General features: G+C 40.6%; 1 protein-coding gene across 2 annotated transcripts in view; it reads right to left on the bottom strand.

Annotated features, from left to right (window-relative positions):
* The window catches only part of sema3d (sema domain, immunoglobulin domain (Ig), short basic domain, secreted, (semaphorin) 3D), a 66,473-nt gene that overhangs the window by 7,288 nt on the left and 40,371 nt on the right, over positions 1–18,814 (bottom strand). For both annotated transcript variants that reach the window (XM_068722908.1, XM_068722907.1), the window contains exons 2-16: positions 15,861–16,118; positions 11,983–12,143; positions 9,875–9,937; positions 9,631–9,750; positions 9,436–9,529; positions 8,950–9,078; positions 6,846–6,982; positions 5,006–5,120; positions 4,758–4,827; positions 4,520–4,664; positions 3,713–3,935; positions 3,252–3,340; positions 2,932–2,973; positions 2,093–2,250; positions 86–150 (exon numbers count right to left, since the gene is read on the bottom strand). In XM_068722908.1, coding sequence (XP_068579009.1) covers positions 86–150; positions 2,093–2,250; positions 2,932–2,973; positions 3,252–3,340; positions 3,713–3,935; positions 4,520–4,664; positions 4,758–4,827; positions 5,006–5,120; positions 6,846–6,982; positions 8,950–9,078; positions 9,436–9,529; positions 9,631–9,750; positions 9,875–9,937; positions 11,983–12,143; positions 15,861–16,068 — 1,819 coding nt within the window. In that variant the 5' untranslated portion in view covers positions 16,069–16,118. The remainder of the gene's footprint in view (positions 1–85; positions 151–2,092; positions 2,251–2,931; positions 2,974–3,251; positions 3,341–3,712; positions 3,936–4,519; positions 4,665–4,757; positions 4,828–5,005; positions 5,121–6,845; positions 6,983–8,949; positions 9,079–9,435; positions 9,530–9,630; positions 9,751–9,874; positions 9,938–11,982; positions 12,144–15,860; positions 16,119–18,814) is intronic.

The raw sequence follows: 18,814 nt of genomic DNA, 5'->3' as shown, positions 1-18,814 counted from the left end.
CTGTTTACTGTGTATGTGTTTACAGCTTGCAAAGAAAAAAATAATAATAAAGGCTGAACTTCTCAAGAGACCAAGGTATACGTACTCTCCTCTGTGTCCCAGCATTGACTGGCAGGGTCTCCATGCTTGATGTCCTGTCTTCTGGCTCGCCTGGAGAACAAACACACAATTGCAAACAAGTTAATTTCAATTTTGAAAGAAATGTCACCAGTATTTTTTTTCTGATTTGTTCAAAAAAAGTGGGATTGATGAACTGCATCAGGGTTCAAATGCATCACAATAACCAAACTGAATGCGGCACTGATCAAGCTGAAAATAATAGCTAATGTAAATTGTGGTTTTAAAATCAATAAATATGTAAATAACACTGAAGGGACTATGCCAATAACCATAGTTTATCATACAAAAACATCATTCATTCTGTTTTTGTTCTTTTCCCCTGAGTCAGAATGTTTTGAAGGAGTTAAAACAAAGAACACCTCTCACACATCTCAAACTGGGGTATGTTTTCTCAAAACTTGCATACACCGGAAAAATAGGAATGCTTTGGTGAGCATTTGAAGAAGTTGCCGGACAATTAACTCAAGCAACATTTTTTCCCAACCTCTTAAAATGTGATTTAATATGACTCTGAAATGTCTTTCTCTGGTTGTCATCTGTGAAACCTGTGATCTGGACATGAAAATGTGTTTATTTCAGGAAATGTTCAATTACAGGCCATTTTCTTGAAGTCCACACACTTTACCATGTCTTGTTTCAAGATGTTGACATTTCTTTCTATAACAAAATGCCCAAAACAAGGAAAACTGCAGATGTTTTTGTTTTATCGTGTATATTTAAAAGTTGAAAAAAGCGTTTCTTTGGCCTCTAGTTTGGCGATGCTCTCTTGGGTTCCTTCAGTTTTTACTGATTTCACCTCCTCCACCGCCTGTCAGTCCTTTGTACTTGGACATCTGTAGCCTACACTCCCTGACACTGTGGAGATCAGTTTTCAAAGAGCTCTAGAGACCAAACGCAGGGCCTCCACTGTTCCACAAACCATAACAGCATCCCCACTGGCCAAAAATACGGCAGTGTGACCTCAAACTGTAGGGTATCGATTCTGTAGAGCCTTGATTCGTGCAAGCAAGCACACAAACAAAAAACACAGACACACAAGCAGTACGCACACGCACATACATTGCACCACCAGGACTCACTCAAGAAGAGTTGAATGACAGTAACATTAATCAGGCGAGGAGCAGCATCTCTCTAATCAATGCCTCAACGGACTAATACACTGACGTGGAAAAAATTCGGAAGAGGTGAGGAGAACCAAAATAGAAAACATATTTAACAAGAACTATGAACTCTGCCTGGCAGTCCCAGAATAAAGAGCCAGCACCAGGAACACGACACACACACACACACACACACACACACACACACACACACATTATGGATAACTATAGGGCAACAAAGGGTAATTATAAAGCAGTTTTTCTTTTATTGGATCACAAATATTTTAATATGTATTGTTGCAAATCATGCTATGCCACATCAAAATATAAAAAAATTAATCAGCAAAAGCTATGTACACCTGAGAGGATATCTATTTAAAAGTAAATTGTCAGTTTTGTGCTTACACAAAAAAATGCATGTTTGATTTTGTTATTTCCCACAAACGTTCTGATATGTGGTGCAAAAGAAAAATGTATATTCTTAACATTTCAACTAACAGTGGTAACTCTGTATGTTTCTTAGTGGTGATACAGTGGATGATGTAAAGCAGTGTACAACAAAATAATTACATACAGTGAATGGACATAAACATGAACATTTGAGCACAAGTAACCTGGCCTGTCTGTATTCTCACATTATTTTCACAACAAAGAAGTAAAACAGTTTCAAGAATGGACACTAGACTCTCCATTGTCTGTCCTGTCCTTTGAATGTGCGGAGAGTTACAGACTTGAACTTTAACAATCCTACATTTTTTCTGTGGATGTATGCCTCTACAGGCACGAAACAAAAAATTATCTAAGAGGTAAATTCTCATGTTTTAGGTAATACTACATAGTCAGCAAAGTGCATTTTCACGGGTTTAGCATACCTCTTGGATGCAGGGATGTATTGTGAGCATGTGTGTCCATCCCAGGCGCAATAGGGGTCTCTTGCCAGGCAGCATTCAGCACAGGCTTGACCATACAGTTGACATCTACTGAGTGAAACCTGGGCTAGCCCTTCACTCGAACCCACGTAGAGCTGTTGCTGTAGAGAAACACACACCACACACTGCTTCAGGAAAAGGTAGACATACAGATCAATATCAAGTTCAAATGTATTATCCACAAAGGAAATTCCTTTGGTTAGAGGGGGAAAAAATACCTAAAGAAAGTGCAATAACAGAAGAGGTCCATAAAAATGTATATTGATTGATTGGCTGCAAAAATAAATTAAATATTTATTTCTTTAAGCTCAAGAACAACTGGGGGTCAAGGCTTTATAACTCATATCCTTAAACAGGCACATAATCAGACCACAGAGATTTAAGGATTTTTACAAATTTGACGTAAATGATCTGCTCTGACTCGTCTGAAGTTAAGGAGATTACTGAACAGAACTTCCAAACAACCTCTGAAAAACACTAGCGAGCATGCATGTACAGACACACGCACAGGTCAAACACTGCTGGAGATTAATGGAGGCAATGATTGGGGTTGAAGTGTCTACTGACACCCGTGACCCTAAGATAATGAAGCAGAAGGGGGACTACAAGGGCTACAAGGAAATGGGGAAGACTAAAGACAGAGAGCGAAATTGAATAGATGAATGAACTGGGGATAAAAACAGTATTTCCTGTGCCACATCAGGCACACACTGAATGCATGTGGCATGAATGAAGGCAGAGAAAAAAGTGCGGCAATCAAATGGACGAGAAGGAGGTCAAACCTGTTTAGAAGACATCTCCATACTGACGATGGGAGTGGGAACCTGCAAAAAGTCAAACAAGCGTCACCATCACCTTAATAAAAATATATTGCTGGAGAACTTTTTGAGTAAAAACAACACATAAGTTTGTTGATTAATAGCTCAGAAAAAATCCATCAGTGTGGCAGTTTGCAACAAAGATACAAATAATATTTCACTATCTAATGACTCAACTGTCCCACCAAGGACAGCTAGAGAACAGTTGGCATCATCTAACAAAAAGCTTGGAACAAATGCAATTGTGTGTGTATTTGTGTATGTAGCTGTGTTGCGCACAGAACCTGGAAAACTTGAAGTTCTTCAAGAACCACTTCCTCTGTTGACCAATTGTCCTGGGTGATGCTCACCACCTTCAGAATTGAGCCGACGTCTACGACAGAGAGTGAAACAGGATGCAGGACGTGTTATTGGCATAAATCAAGCAAAACACACTACATGAATATTTAATTCAGAAGTGAATAATGTAATCCAACCAGGTATGAGTACTGTATTGTTTTCGTATCCAAACTAAATTTAAACACTTCTCAGACTTTGGTTTGAGAACTTCTGTGTTAAAATGCACAAGTGACCTGAGACAGGATACGAAATCCAAGTGCAACCTTACATTTTTTTTTTTCCGAACTGCAAGACCATAATAGCATTAGCAGAATCGGTTTAAGGCCAAGGGCAATTCATAGTAATCTAGTGCCCTCTGCTGGTCAAATATGGAATTTCAAGTGTGAGGAGAGGCTATGTGTCTCACCTGTTCCCAGAAACATGACTTCATATTGTCCATCCTCTGCCAAAACTCTGTCCACCACAATCTGAGTCAGGGTGTAGTCCACTCGGACGCGTGTGAACACGGGTCGGCCAGTCAGAGGGTAGACAGAGCGATACATAAGAGGGTGGAGTCGAATGAAACTGACCACCTCGTCTGGAAAGTCTTTGGTGGTCTTGATCCTTGGATCATATGTCTTGCTGGGACACTAAAGGACGGAATAAAAAATGTGATCTTCTGTAAAATTTTCACAATCATAAAAATGTTTGTTTGTGACTATTTTTCCCATATTTCTTTTCAGCTAACTGACTAGTTGTTTCTGTGACAATGTAATGGTACATGTTTCCCTCTGGTGGTCAAATGAAGAACAGCAGGAGGCAAAGCACATCTGGAACATCAGTCAGTCCAACGCCCCCTTTCTGAGTGTACTATTTCTCAAACAGCTGTACACCTGAAGCATAAACTTAATCCTGCATACATTCTTTCCTTCCCCCTGATTATGTTTTGTAAACAAAATGAAAGAAGAATGTGATTAACATGTCAAGTAACCTCTATGAAGCCAAGATGATGTCATACATCATGTGAAGATCACAGCATGCATACCCTACAGCATCTTGAACATTTCGTACTTGAACCCAACACTTTTAAATTCGGCCCTGTTTATTATTCTGTAATTAGCAAGAAAGTTGAGGATCGTATTAATCTAATTTCTGAAAAGAAAATCCTATTTAGCTCGGATCAATTAAGTATGAGCTGTCAGTTTGTCTCTGGGCCTTTCAGTTGGCAACGCACCGTTCCAGGACGGGGATACGGTATCCTTCCCTCATATTCTACCCATCGGTGATCGGGCCCCTCCTTGTGTGCGTAAGGTCCATTAAACACGGCCCTAATGTCCGCCATGCTGTACACACACACTGCTGAGCCACGGAAAATGGAGCTGAGAGAAAAGAGGAAACAAGAGACCAGGTTAAGGTTATTTAAGAAAAAGGAGAGTGTTGTATGATGATGATGTGATGAAAACTGAACTTACCTGGAGGTGGTAAAGACTGCATACACTTTGGGGTTTTTGTCATCTCTGGTAGGGAGCAGAAATATGTCCTCTATAAGAAAGAGAGGAAACAACATGGAGGATATTTGTTTAATTACCTTAATCTGCACAGAACAGATTTTTCTAACACTGTGCCACTGCTGACATTGATGAAAGTGCACTTAGAAGGTAGATTTTGGAAAATAGTTTATTGGCCCAGATTGTCACCATTTATTCTCACAATCACTTACGGAGCTCATCAAAGTGTGTGTCCACTCCGTCTGGTCCAGGGATTGAACACACAAGTCTGGTTTTGAGGAAGGTGGTCCATTTATTGGTCAGACTCCTTAGCCCACCCACATCATTCTGAAACACAACCACATACACTGTAACAAAACCAGTCAGCATAGTGCAGCTGTCCAACATGACCAAAGGACAACCAGAATGAATAAATACTCACTTTGCACTTAACCACAATCCCACTGTAATCTATCTAATGGACTTAAACACAGAGACGACACACAGCATCACAGCCTGACTCAGATTTCCTGCACTAATTAGGAAAATAAATAGTTGAACCGCATGCCTCTAGTACGGATCTGCTTATTTAACCAGCACAAAGAAGACCTTCTAGTTAGTATAATGACAGTCTGGAGTAATTGAAAGAGAGAAAAAAGAGAGAGACGATGGAGAGACATCAAAGGAGAAGAGAAACAAATGGAAGTGCAGCATGTTTGAAGAGAGTACTAAAATCAAGTGAAGCTGTAGACTGGTAATGCAGGTTGTATCTTAGCATATGAATTGCTGTTTTAAGTAGAAACCTTTGATTAAGCTATGGTAAGAACATTCAAGTGCACCTCTTTGTATTCCATAGCAAACTTTAGAGATCCTCCCAATTAAAGTTGGCCAGTGTACTACCTAATTGATATAGAGTTAGGGTTCAACACACACACTCACACTAGTGTTTAAAAATGTAAGCACTTAATGATGATGTTTCACAATGGTGATAATCTTCAAAGAGGATTTAAGTGGAGTGCCTTCGCTCCTTTTACATACAGGGGATAACACACTTACAGAAATGATGAAAGTAAAGGAAAAATACAAAGTCCAAAAGAGACAGAAAGAAAAAAATAGAGGGCTGTAATCCGGAGGAATCTCCTTCCAGTCTGCCTTACAGCTTACTCCCAAGTCATAAATAGGCTGAAAGCTTTTTCTAAGAATGTAGCAATAGGCCTCAGAATGCTAATAGCAAACTGCTGTGTGGGCTAGTCCCATTTGGAATGACTAATGGTACACTGAATGGTATACAAAAGATCCCCAATTATGAATCTATTCGCTCCTCAGTCAGCTGTGCAGTGCCATCGAAGCTTACAGAATTTAATGGGTACTGAAACATGATGTTATCCTCAAATGTCTTGCAGCATTTAGCAATTGAACATAGAGAACGCTTGTATTAGGTCCTGTTGGGTATGAATTGGCATTGTGCTTCTAGCATAGACCTTTTAATCATGTCAAGGCTGAATGCTCTCACTGTTAAATGCATTGGACAAAAGCATCTGCCAAATAAACATAATCTCACGTAATTCAATGGTACCACACTAAATATTATTTCTTCATTACCCTTTTAATAAAGATACATGCAAACTTTTGAGGAAAAAAATGATGCTGAAAAGATCTACATCGATCTCAGTGTCAAAGTAGGCAGCAGCAATACGAAAGCCCTGTTAGCAGAGCACAAAGGGGATAAAACCACAATTTACTGCCCTGGATAGACTCTTTTTTGATAACTACAAAAGAAGAATGTATCAGAAAGGCATCCTCCTAGAGGACATAAAACACTTCTGTAGAGGCTGACACAAAGATCCTTATCCGATCAGAGGGCTGTAGGAGTTATGACTCCCCTACACTCTGTAAGAGGTCTTGCACTCCTACTGTCTTTCTCTATGGTCCCATAGTGTTGCACCTACTCTGTCTTCCAAGCTCCATTTCTTTAGTTGGAGTTTTCACTCTTCCATCCCCTTCTTTCCTCCCTACCTGCCCACCCTCCGTATATCCTCACACTTTCTGCACCTCTCTTGTATAATATCTCACCTGGCACACACGAGCCACTCGGGACAGGATGCTCTTGTCGTTTCCTTCCCACGACACCTCGCGGAAGAAGAAGTATATCTTGTCATCATCTGGATTGTAGGTGTCTGCAATAGGATGAGCAGATATAAACCTGGCCTCTGAAGACACAGAGAGGAAAAGGGAGAGAGGGGAGAGTGTTAAAATAAGTCAGGTAATGGATTTGCCATGCACTGTAGCCTTGAGGAGGCATTAACACTACACTTAGCACATGTTTATTTACAATCTTGCTCTATACATACACAAAGATCTGATGTATTACAGATTCTAAATTATTTACTGAGCTAAAGCTTGGGCTGCACACAAATCTTCAACTTGCCGTATAGTTTGATACATGGACTAATACAGTGACTTCCAGGATATTTAGGTTAGTTTAAAAGCAGTTTTGTTTACTTTTCTATGATATTCAGCCTGTCTGGCAGTATCTGTTAAGCAGCAGTGTGACATAGAGATCATCTTTAACTGGAACACCCAGGCTCAAATATCTACCCTGATCATGTGTCCCCAGTGTTCAGTAACTGATTAATAACACTAATCACTTAAAAGTAGTTGATTGGGGGCAGCGGAACAAGCTGTAAGCTCACAACATTGACATATTACCACCTTATAAAGTTGAATATGTTGCTCATTAACACATCGAGCAGAGACAGAGCAGCATTAGCATTTATTTTGAGTAGTGTTTTTGGTCACCAAATAAATGTAAGAACAATAATAACTTTCTGTCTTGCTCTGTTTTGGCCTCCACCAACAACAAGGGAAAATCTGTCTGTTTGGCGCCTAAATGTTCCATTGTGTTCACAAGCTAGTGGCTACCTTTGTCAGCTCTTTGGTGCTGAACAGGTAGCATACAGTGGGTTTATCACAGTTTATTTTTACTGTAAACAGTTGCCTGCTGGAGCTGAAAATTAGGTTGATTAAAGCGGTTTAGAGTGAACAAAAAAATGTAAGTTGCCGTAAAACTAAAACAAGTAGCTGAAAGCTACTACAACACTCCGTAGAGCTGAGGGGAATTGCATAGTTCCGGGTCACCGTGAGTTTCATGTTACATACAGTCATTTGACCTGTATTGATTATTGCAGCTTTAAAAGACAAGACAAGAATAACAAGGATGATAAATGCTGCATGTGATGTAGGAAATAGCTGTGGGGAAAGGAGAAGATCAACAACATGTTGCCATCAGTGTTCTGATTCAGGCGGGAACTAGTCCAAAGGCTTACAGTTAGTGTTGCAGTGACATTACATCAACATTAGTTCAACCCCTAGAAGCAGAGCCAACCACCAGAGGGTGATTCCCCAACTGGAACAGCTTAATGTACGACTGCTAAAACACTCGACAGAAGGTAATTGTTAGTCCTGCAGCACTGGAAAGATGTTTCACAGGCTCACAGGAACAGAAACACTGCAAGATGGGCTCTTTCTCTATGCCTGCACCAACACATGCCGTATACACACACTCAGAGAGAGAGAGAGAGAGAGAGAGAGAGAGAGAGAGAGGAGAGAGAGAGAGAGACAGAGAGAGAGAGATAGAGAGAGAGAGAGAGAGACAGACAGACATAATGACTCCAAACATCACTGACTGTGTGGTTGTGAAATGTGGAGGCCATGTGTAAGGATTTAGATCCCGGTGACAACAGTTGATACACGACAACCCATCAGTGGCTGTAAAACACTCGAGGCTGGAGATGTATACACAGAGAGGTGACTCCCTCCCCAGTGATGACTGTGCGTGCCTGTCTGTGTGTGTGTGTGTGTGTGTGTGTGTGTGTGTGTGTGTGTGTGTGTGTGTGTGTGTGTGGCTATGCGGTTGTGTGACTAAGAACGTGAATTTTGTGGCACACTGTAAATTCCCCCGTAGGTGTGGTCCCTGTTCAGCAATGGCATTCATATAAAAGTTCCAGCTAAATGAATAAGTGGGCTGTTTCCTCCACACTGGAATGTCAATAACCATCCTGAGGGCACAGAGAGGCTCTTTGTATCAGTGGAGAGGCTGGAAGTTTGGAGAAAAAGCAATAATAAGTTTTGAGTGCACTCAGCGTGCTAATATGGCTATGTTCAAGCATGTGTGTACCATTGATCCAGTATTCTTCAGACATGTCTGTGCGTATGTAGTGCTGGTCAGGTGGAGGGCCAAGGGAGCGTGTGAACGTTGTGTCTTTGCCCAGGAAGTCTGATGATGTGCCCGCATAAAGGTACTGATCTGGAACAATTACAGACACAGGTTAATAAATATTGACATTAAAATATACAGATAATAAACTCGCAAATATAGAAAATTGTATACTTATAATTAAAATTCAAATAGCAGTCATTCAACATGTACAACATAACCACAAACCATTTGACAATTTACATTATTGTTTAACTTTCCATGGGTTTACCTCAGTGAACCCATACACAAAAACACAGACTGAGGAACATTTTAAATTTACTCAAACAACTGTGGCGACTTGAAGTGAATCCTGGGTAAATGGTGCTGTGCAGCAATAAAACTCTGGTTCATGAAAGATAAGGCAGGCAGAGGACTGCCAGAGTGTGTTGTGATTGCTCGTATTACCTGTGAGGACTGAGGTGAATGGCTGCAAGGGATCAAAAGGACATTTCAATCTGCCAGACTCTACTGTACTAGACAGCAGTTGGAAAACACCATCCTGAGAGACGATAATGGTGAAAACGTTAAACTTTCACAAAGTTAAATGCAACTCCTGAATTTGTGTCAGCTATCTTGCTGAGATTCACTCATCTACTTTACCTCTCTGTGGCCAGTGACTTCAATGAAAGCACAGCTGGGGTGGAAGGATCCTGTCCCACAGGCATATAAATGTGTCCGATTGTAGTTGTGGAGGACCCTTACAAAGTTAGCACACTCCAACTAGGACAAGCAGCCAGCGACAGAAAAAGAGCAGTGATTAACTATTAAAAGAAGTTTGATTAAACTGTATATTATAACAACAATACAGGACAGTACAGAAGTGACTTTCTTTAGAAGAACTTACATTTGCATTTTTGCCTGCCAGTTTGCACATATCGACTCTGTCTCTGGGAGCAGGCCAGTGAATCTGATGACAGATAAATAAAAGGAGAAAAACGTCACATCTCATTATGTAGTATGTCAATCACAATACTCCTGTTTTGCATTTCTACACTGGCTACTTGTGCACTTTAGAGTGGAATACAAGATTTTATGGATCACTTTAAAGGGTACTACTGAGTAAGCTCCTGACCCCCCCAACCTGATACGAGCCTAAGTGCAGCCCAAGATCTTCCAGAATGTCCTTTTAGTGGCTTTTAAAGGCTAAAAACAAGAGGGTCCAGGTCTTTGCCATCAAGGCCCCTCAACTCTGAAACAAACTGCCAGAAACGTTCAGGCAAGCCAGTTCTATATTCTCTATCAAATACCATTTAGAGACACAATATTATACACCATAATATTTACCGTAAGTATTCTAGATTTCTGTTTCCCTCAACTTTTTTGTTTTTTATTCAGTTATTTTCCATTTTGTTTTCTACTTCCCTTTTGGTCTATACATTCTCCAGTATTATATTGGAATCTGCTGTATAACTCAAATTAGTGTAGCAAAACATTTGCTCCTTGCCTCCTTGTTGAACATCTGATCTCAGTTGTAAAATAATCAACACCTCCAGGTACTGGTAAGAGAGCACAATGGATGAACAACATCCAGTGTGCCGTCAATGTACCCCACCATGTTCACACATGTGTTATAACAGGCTTATGTGCTTAGCGTGTTACCGCCCCTAAATCCTACCAAGAAGAGCTATCGCCAAACTTATTCATGGGTCTACAGAGCCTAAATATGCATGCAAACACACCAGCACAAATATTAAAACATCTCATGATCCCAAATCATTGCATGCTGCCAAGGAACTCATACAGAAAAACAGTGTTACAACGTGATTTGCTGACTGAGTACGGTGTGGAGCTTGTGAAGGGCTTAAACTGGTTTTGAAAGCCAGAATATCAAGTGATCAGTGGCCTTGTTTTATCACAGCATATTGGGTTATTTAAAAACTGTGGTCAAAAGTTTACAATATAGCAACTATCTCCTGAAAATAAAGGTAAAAACAACTGGAATGTTTGGTAGCATAAAATTTGATTGTGTTTTAGTGCCTAAGGGTCCCTTATCGAGGCATGCTTCTTCATTAAGTGAAACACAAAGATTGCTTTTCTAGATCATAGTCACTGTCAAGGGCTGATCCCAGAGGTCAGATAGAATTAGACTTTTGGTGCATATCTCCCTGGCATCGGTATCAATAACCAGAAAAGCAACAAAAAGGCAACACTTTGAGAGAGTTAAAACAACCAGATAAAAATCAAATATACACACTGTCGTCCCACTTGTGGATGAATTTCAGCTGCATAAACACACACTCACAGCTACAAACTTTAACACATGGCATTCGTCCAAATGCATTTATGTGTAGTGTGAGCATGCATACTCTGTGTATGTCTACGTACTTCTGTGTGTGTGTGTGTGTGTGTGTGTGTGTGCCTTCCACCATGATGACCCTGACCTCGCCAGACAGACAGTTTCAGACTGCTGTTGACTGAGAGGTGAGCTCTTCTCTAAAACAATACACGGCTGAGTTCATTTCAACTTAGCAACACCGTAATGGAAAAAAAATACCTTACATCACCTCAATTAATGGCAAGACAAGTACAAGTATCATGAGCTGAAGCATGGTCTGTCTCTATAATAATGAGCTGCTCACAGCAAATAAGAAAGGTTGTTAGGATGTCTCAAGTGACTCCAAGTAAGAGTTTGGATGTCTGCAGGGTGGGTCATTTACTGTGTGTGGAGGAGAAACTCCATATCCTGTTCAAACTTGAATTTCTAACAGCACAATCCTCCTGTCAGAGGGTGTGAGGATTCTTAAATCTTACCTGGAGTCACGTCACTGTCTATCTAAACAACCTCTCAAGTATAGCAAATGGCCTGAACAGCTAAAAACTCAAAAGTTGCTGTTTATTTACTGCACTAAATTCATTCTTTGCCTCGTTTTTCTTTTTCTCGTTGGATCTTTCTATAGCCTTCTACTGTGTATATAATTTGCACATTCTTCAGTCCTCTTCACAGCGGTGTACCTTTCTGGGGGCTCTGGCCAGATTGTCAGGGTCAAGCAGGTAGATGTGATCCTTGGCTCCCAACAGAAGACGACCTCTCTCCTCGTCCAGCAGCAGCGAGTGGGAGTGCAGGCCATCAGAGGGTCCCATAAACAGAGATACACTGCCAGCTTCCAGCAGTTCTGGCTCAGAGAGAGCGGCAGACAGACATAGATACAAACGAAGAGATTAATACATCCACACAGTACAGTGAATGCATGGCCCTTATAATTAAAAATGCACCATCTAGCATTGAATTACAGTATGTTGGAAAGATTATTTCAGCAGGATTACGCTGTCAAGCTTAACTTATTATCTTCAGTTCACACAGTACACACCGAAATCCCAAAGACAAGCACTGGGTTTCCTCTTCTAGCAAAAAAAAAAAAAACATGTCTTGGCTTGACTTGAAACTTGCCTAATCCTCAGTGGTTCAACACTTTAGCTACACATGCTGATAGAGAAGAGATACAGTATCAGAACACAACTTTAGTGGATGCATTATCAGATATCTTCCTCAGGGTATTTTCATAGCTACCGCATTAACCATGAAGACATCTCTCAGTTCTTTTGAAAGGTGGTGGCAGGTTTACTTTTTCTAAAACTACTTGTCTCCATACCGATACTTTCCAGACTAGACCTAATTTGCAGATGACTGAATATTTTCCTAAACATGAGCTGTGGCTGCACCATACGCCTGTCATGGGTAACGTGAGATTAGAATGTGATAAGGGCAGGTGGAATACCTGCTGCTCACCCATTAGATGATGGTATAGTTTGCTGTTGACTTGTATATGATTCATAGTGGTAGCATTTTTAATAAACTGTATGTAAAGAGTCAATATATACCATAAACAGGCTGTGTATTGTGTTAGTATCGGTTGGACTCTGAGCTACCATTTCTGGGAGCTGAGCACTGACAACTTTCTCAGCTCAGCACTGTGTCCTTGATCTCCTTGATCTGAGAAAATCTCTTCTATCACCAGGCTCTTTTCAGTGTGCCAGTACAGCAACATGCTTTGAATAAACACTGGCTCAATGTGGGGGAGTCCTGTGGGAGTCACTCTGAAAGGATTGACATTGTGATTACCCTCTTGGTGTGAAGGATTGGAGAGGTTACCAACCATCAATATTTGAACTTATAGGACCCCTCCACACCACACAATCCTGCTTAATACCTCCTCCTATACACAAGCTCACACACACAGCACCCCCACATGCTCATATCTCCCACCCCTACACACACTCCAGCCCCCAGCAGGCTAAACCTCACAGAGAGATTAGGCCTGCTAGCCCTCGGCTAATGCTAATCTGCTCTGTAAACAGGTAGCACTATGAGCCTACAGAAACCATTTTTCCAAAGAAGAGAACCCTCATCTCCCTTAACAACTCCTGATTAGCTCCTCTGCTGGAGCTCTGAGGCACTCTCATCCACACATTTATTTAAGTAAGACATCAACCTGTTGGCTTGCTGCCAAACTTTTGAGGCTCTGCTGATCAGCTATAAATTCAAGCTCTATAATACTATAATGTCTGCTATTGTAGAAGTGCTCACTAATAAAACTAATTGATTGATTGATTAATGAGGTGCCGCATCAATGCCTTTTGTCTGAAGGTTGAAGTTGATATACTTGCTGTAATGTTGCTGTATATGAATCTGCCATATCTGCTGAAAGAGTCACATAATTTAAGCTGAATTCAAACAATATTCACTACCTCAAGTACCTATACTGATCACTGTACTCTGGATGTAAGATATAGCTGAGATGAGGCTGCTGTTTTCAGGTTGCAGGATCACAGTCTCAGTCTGCCATTATTAATATGCAGTGTAGGATGTTCTGTCCATGGTTTCAGAAGAGACAGAGTAACGTCACAGCAAGTAATGTTAATAAAAACCAATAAATAAATAAACCAACAAACAGCCAGATTTATCACTTAAATGTGTTTTGATTTTCTGTTACTAAACACATCTATTCACTAAATTGAGGTTAGGTATTGAGAAAAAACATGTCCTATAAAGCATCTTTCTACTTTATGACTATATGACTAATAAATCGTAGCTTTTGAGTAATACAGGCCGCAAGACTAAGGATAGTAAGGCATGTGGTGTAACTTTGTCTTTTTGGTCGCATATTAAAAACAAAGGCATAACAACCATCTGAATGTGCAGCATATTCAAAATATCTAAACCAGATGATTTCACCTCTCATTTGGCAGAAGGCCACAATGTCTGTGTTGTGTCTCGGGACCAAACTTGAACTTGGGATGTGTTTTTCAGAGGGGAGTTCATAAGTTTGGAGTAGAAGGCAGTTGTTTTGGAGGTGTTCACTCAATCACAGATGATTTCACTTTGATCTTTTCACCCATCACTCAGGTCAGCCGCGCTTTCACAGGAGGGCGATGCGATGTTTGAAGAGTGATCACTGCTGGGTGGTGTTGCTTTTGAAGAGTGTGCACTGATGAGATGATGACAGTGAGTGTGTATGATGTGTGCAACAGGGTTGGATGTGACTAATCGTTTGTTGTTAATCTAAGCTCCTAAGCGAACCACCAGTCGGATGGCCTCTTGAATGAACAGTGAAGTTCGGTCATCTGTGCTCGTAGTCTAAGCCAAGAGACACACCCTGACAGAGTATCAACAAAGTTGTAACACATATACGTATATGGCCCCATTAAACTGCAATCATATATGAAATGATGAACAGCTTTATTTTATCAAAAGGTTAATTTGGAACAAACCAAATGAGACAAACTGTAGAGCTAAATACTCGCCTAACTGCTGAGTAAACACTGTCCTGAGCAATCATTATTTCTCCAGCTACTTACATATATTTATGTTGGACACTCAGGACATATCTATTTCCAGCCATAGTTTTAGGAAGTCTTTGACCAGAAGAGAGCTTTTGGAGGTTGAAGTCAGAGTGAGTTTACTTTAAGGTCGCAGTGGGGATTCAATTTTATGGAGCAAGACTGAAGTTCATCTGTGTGGTTTCTTGTATAGCTGATTCATAGAATGAGAGGGATGGAGACTTTGAAGTTAAGTTTGCCCTGGAGTTTAGAATGGGTTTTAAGGGGAGCTATAATTCAGTTTTCCCCCAGTGGCACAAAGCAAACAGTGAACGCAAAACTATACACATGGATGCAGTGCACATTGCCGGGACCGGCTAATATACACACGACAGTTTCACTATTGACCGAGAGTATCAACGTGCAACAACATTGTATTTTAGTAACTGCAGGCTTGTGTATTATGGATATATCAATGAAAGGATTAATAGATTGTGTTGATGTTTCACAAAAAGTCACCAGGGAACATTCTTGAGCCCATCAAACGTGACAAACGGAATTATGAAGTGGGCTAATGGATCAGTAAGTGAATCTTAAATCTCTCACTCTACTTTACAGTGTTGTTTCAAAGGCCATTTACTTTAACAGCATAACTGAGTTATGCTGTTAAGAATCTCTCTTTTCACTTGCCTCTCTTGGCTGTGTGTACAAAGCTACAAGAGATATACTGTAGTGGAGAAGAAATGTTAAAGGAAGAGACAAAGACATTGCTAGACATGGTCTTTGAAGATGCACACTGAATGGCTGAAACTCCTACAGAAAAAAAAGTTTGAAAAAGACCAAAAAAATCAAACGAATCATAGGTGTGAGTCATTAGATTCACATATGCAACTTTATAAATGAATAAATGCAATTGCACTGATGACGAAGGTTGTTGGCAAGAGATAAAAGATCCATAATGGCCTAAAACTACTCAAACTATATTTTTCGGCCAAACTTCAATACTGAACATATCAAAATATTAACATGTAACAACAATGAAAAAATAAAGACAAATCAACAATATTTCTTACCTCTTTGGCTGAGTTTGACCCTAGGGACAGTTTGTTTGATGCTTGCTCCAAAAGGGAGGGTGGCCAACAACATCAATCCCACTAATGGCACCCCTGGATGGGATAGTACCTTAATCCTCTTCCCTTTGCTGCCATAATTACTGCCAGACATGCACTGCAGAGCCCCAACTTCATCCAGGCTCTGATTACCAGAGTCCCCTTTCTTCATGGTGTGTGGAGTACTCTAGTTCCGCTTTCACTCTGTCCTTTTCTGCAACCCTGGAGAGAGACGGGAGTAAAGAGTCAAGCTAGGGAGGAGCAATCATAAGTGTGTGTGCGTGTGTATGTGTGTGTGTGCATGAGTGTGTGTCTCATCTAACTTTGTGCAGGATATGTACACAGGTTTCTGTTGTGACTATTCAGTCATTTCACCATGGAGCCCTACAGGCATGTCCCCTCTCTTTACCCGTCCTACATCAGCTGTTGCATGTCACTGGCTTCCCTTTTGTGTTGCCTTTAAATCTGTTTGCCCAAAACAAAGGTCCTGCTAACAAAACAGTCACATTCTACTATCTTTCACTCGGCTATGCCTCTTTCAGCCTTTCTCTCCCCTCTATCTTCTTTTGACTTGGATAACTCATTTAATTATTTAGATAAATGATACTTGCCATTAGTTTTAGCATTGGCTTATGACCCTGTCAGCTCCTCCTTTATGCTCTGTAAAAAAATGGACCACGTCCTGTCTGGGACTTCACAGTGCATTAAAGAGGTGTGTAGCACACACATTAGTTCACATTCAATGGAAAGTGAGACATATGAGTGAACAGTCATGGGAACCCTCGCTCTTTTTTCTGGCACTAATAAGCGAGGAGAACTAGAGCGATGTGTGCTAATTGAATGCGGGGCAAAGTGAAATCATTGTGGCAAAAATTTGACATCTTGGGGTACTTTTTTAAATTTTAAATTATGGAAATGTAGCCACGTTTCTATCGCAGTCACTTGAACTGACAAACATCCAGCTGGGATTGACAAGTTGTCCATTTAAATACATTTGTGGTTTAGTTACTCTTTTCATTGATGTTGATTTTCAATAGTCTTGCACGTACATATGCATATGACAGTAGTCTTTCAAACATGCACATGTGATCATCGAAATACAAAGGCTGTTTTGAAGGGCATGCAACAAATGAGTCTGCAGAGAGAATGTTGTTTTCTTTGGTAACACCTTATATCAAGACACAAGTAAGAAATAAATCAGGAAAATGCAATTAACTGAAGATTAACAGCAGAGCAGTTAACAAGTTGTGCCTGAAACTAGGAACTATTGCAAAGAACCAGTAACCAATTAATTATAGGTATCTATGAATCTTCAATGTGATTACTTTTATAATTAATTGTTTCTGATTTACTCTTAACCAGGTGCAATTTAACAAATGAACACACATACTGATGTGTTTGTGCCACCTCAAGAAAAGTGTTTTATTGTTCCCCACTGGAATGCATCGTTACCTCATGATAACTTCACCCTTAATCAGACTTGTTCCATATGTAGTACATCATCCTATCCAAGTACCAAATGAATATAAACAGTGTTTTTAAAACTGCATTCCTGCACATTCCACAGCCATCTAGCTACTAATTAACCAAGGAATCAATGAAGAAATGAATGGATGCATCAAAAGAATGCCTCCCCCTTCAGACCTTATTGTAACATCTCCTTCATTACTTTCCTTCTACCCCCATCTCAGAAAACACACAGCGACCTGTCTAGCGACAACATAAACAATGTCTGCCTAAATGAATAGTTCTGATGTGGCAAACACACTCACATATATCAAATTCTGAAACCAAGCATGTTGCTTCCGGTTGGAAGAACTGGACATATGGACAAGAGAAGATCACCTTTTGGGCCAAACATTGTCTATGCAGCGCCTAAGAAAATATGTATATAAGTTGACACTCTGGGAACATACATTCATTCACACCTACACGCACAGATTTGCATGGCATGTTGGCAGACAGATACAAGCTGTAAAAGTACAAGTCATTTCACTTAATTTATTTTCCCAGTCCAGTTTTGGCATCTGGTGTTTGAAACTTGAGTTCATTACGTAGAATCAGGGCAGAGTGGCACCCATCCAAGCCCCCCATAGCTTTAAACTGGAGAGGATTAGACCCTGATAAACAGACTGATGTTTATTTAAGATGACAAATTGAGGCACCTTCACACCTTCAGGGTTAGAAATACAGATATAGAGCGGCGCGTGATGGATGGGCAATCTGCAAAGAGAGTGAGAAAGTGGGCCGGTTTAAATGCAGTCTTTGCACACTTTGTGAGTGACAGCGATAGTACTGGCAGTGGGGCTCATCCTTCCTGCAGTATCTTCAGGGGAGCAGTGACACGATTTCACCCATGTGGGTAGTGTTCGAGTAATGTATCTCTCTTTACCGCTTGAGTGCCTACATCTATCAGCAGTACAGGCCTGTTCAGCGCCTCTCTAGAAGAATAGGCCCCAAACAAAAGAGAAAGGTCATGTATCAGAAGAGCATTAAAAAGTCTCCATCCAATAACAGGGGATTGTCACACAATATAGCAAGGAAGTGAAAAGGGTGAATAATAGAAATGAAAAGAGAGAGAGGGAGGTGTGAAAGAGAAAACACAGACAGCTTGTGCCATGTGGGTTAAGCTAACACCTCTGTTTCCTGGCGGCTAGAGTCCCTGTTGTCATTGGCAGCATGGCCGGCACACGGTGCAGGGGGTGATGGGAAACAATCCTGATGGCGATGGTGACAGATTTAAAAGCTATAGCAGCCAATATGGGGCTGCTGGCTTCTGATCTCCAAACATATAGCATCTTATAAATGTCACCTCCTCAAATATACTGACCTTTTTGGTTTGGGGCTCAACGTCAAACAGTGAATATGTGCCATAAAACAACCGTTCACCAGCACACATTGATTAACAAGGATCCCAA

The sequence above is a fragment of the Cebidichthys violaceus genome, unplaced genomic scaffold (genome assembly GCF_023349555.1).
Source record: "Cebidichthys violaceus isolate CVI_PGR_0920_01 unplaced genomic scaffold, fCebVio1.0.p SCAF_3, whole genome shotgun sequence".
NCBI classification, from domain to species: Eukaryota; Metazoa; Chordata; class Actinopteri; order Perciformes; family Stichaeidae; genus Cebidichthys; species Cebidichthys violaceus.
The sequence above is the reverse complement of the archived record's forward strand: the minus strand, read 5'-3'. Positions and strand labels throughout refer to the sequence as shown.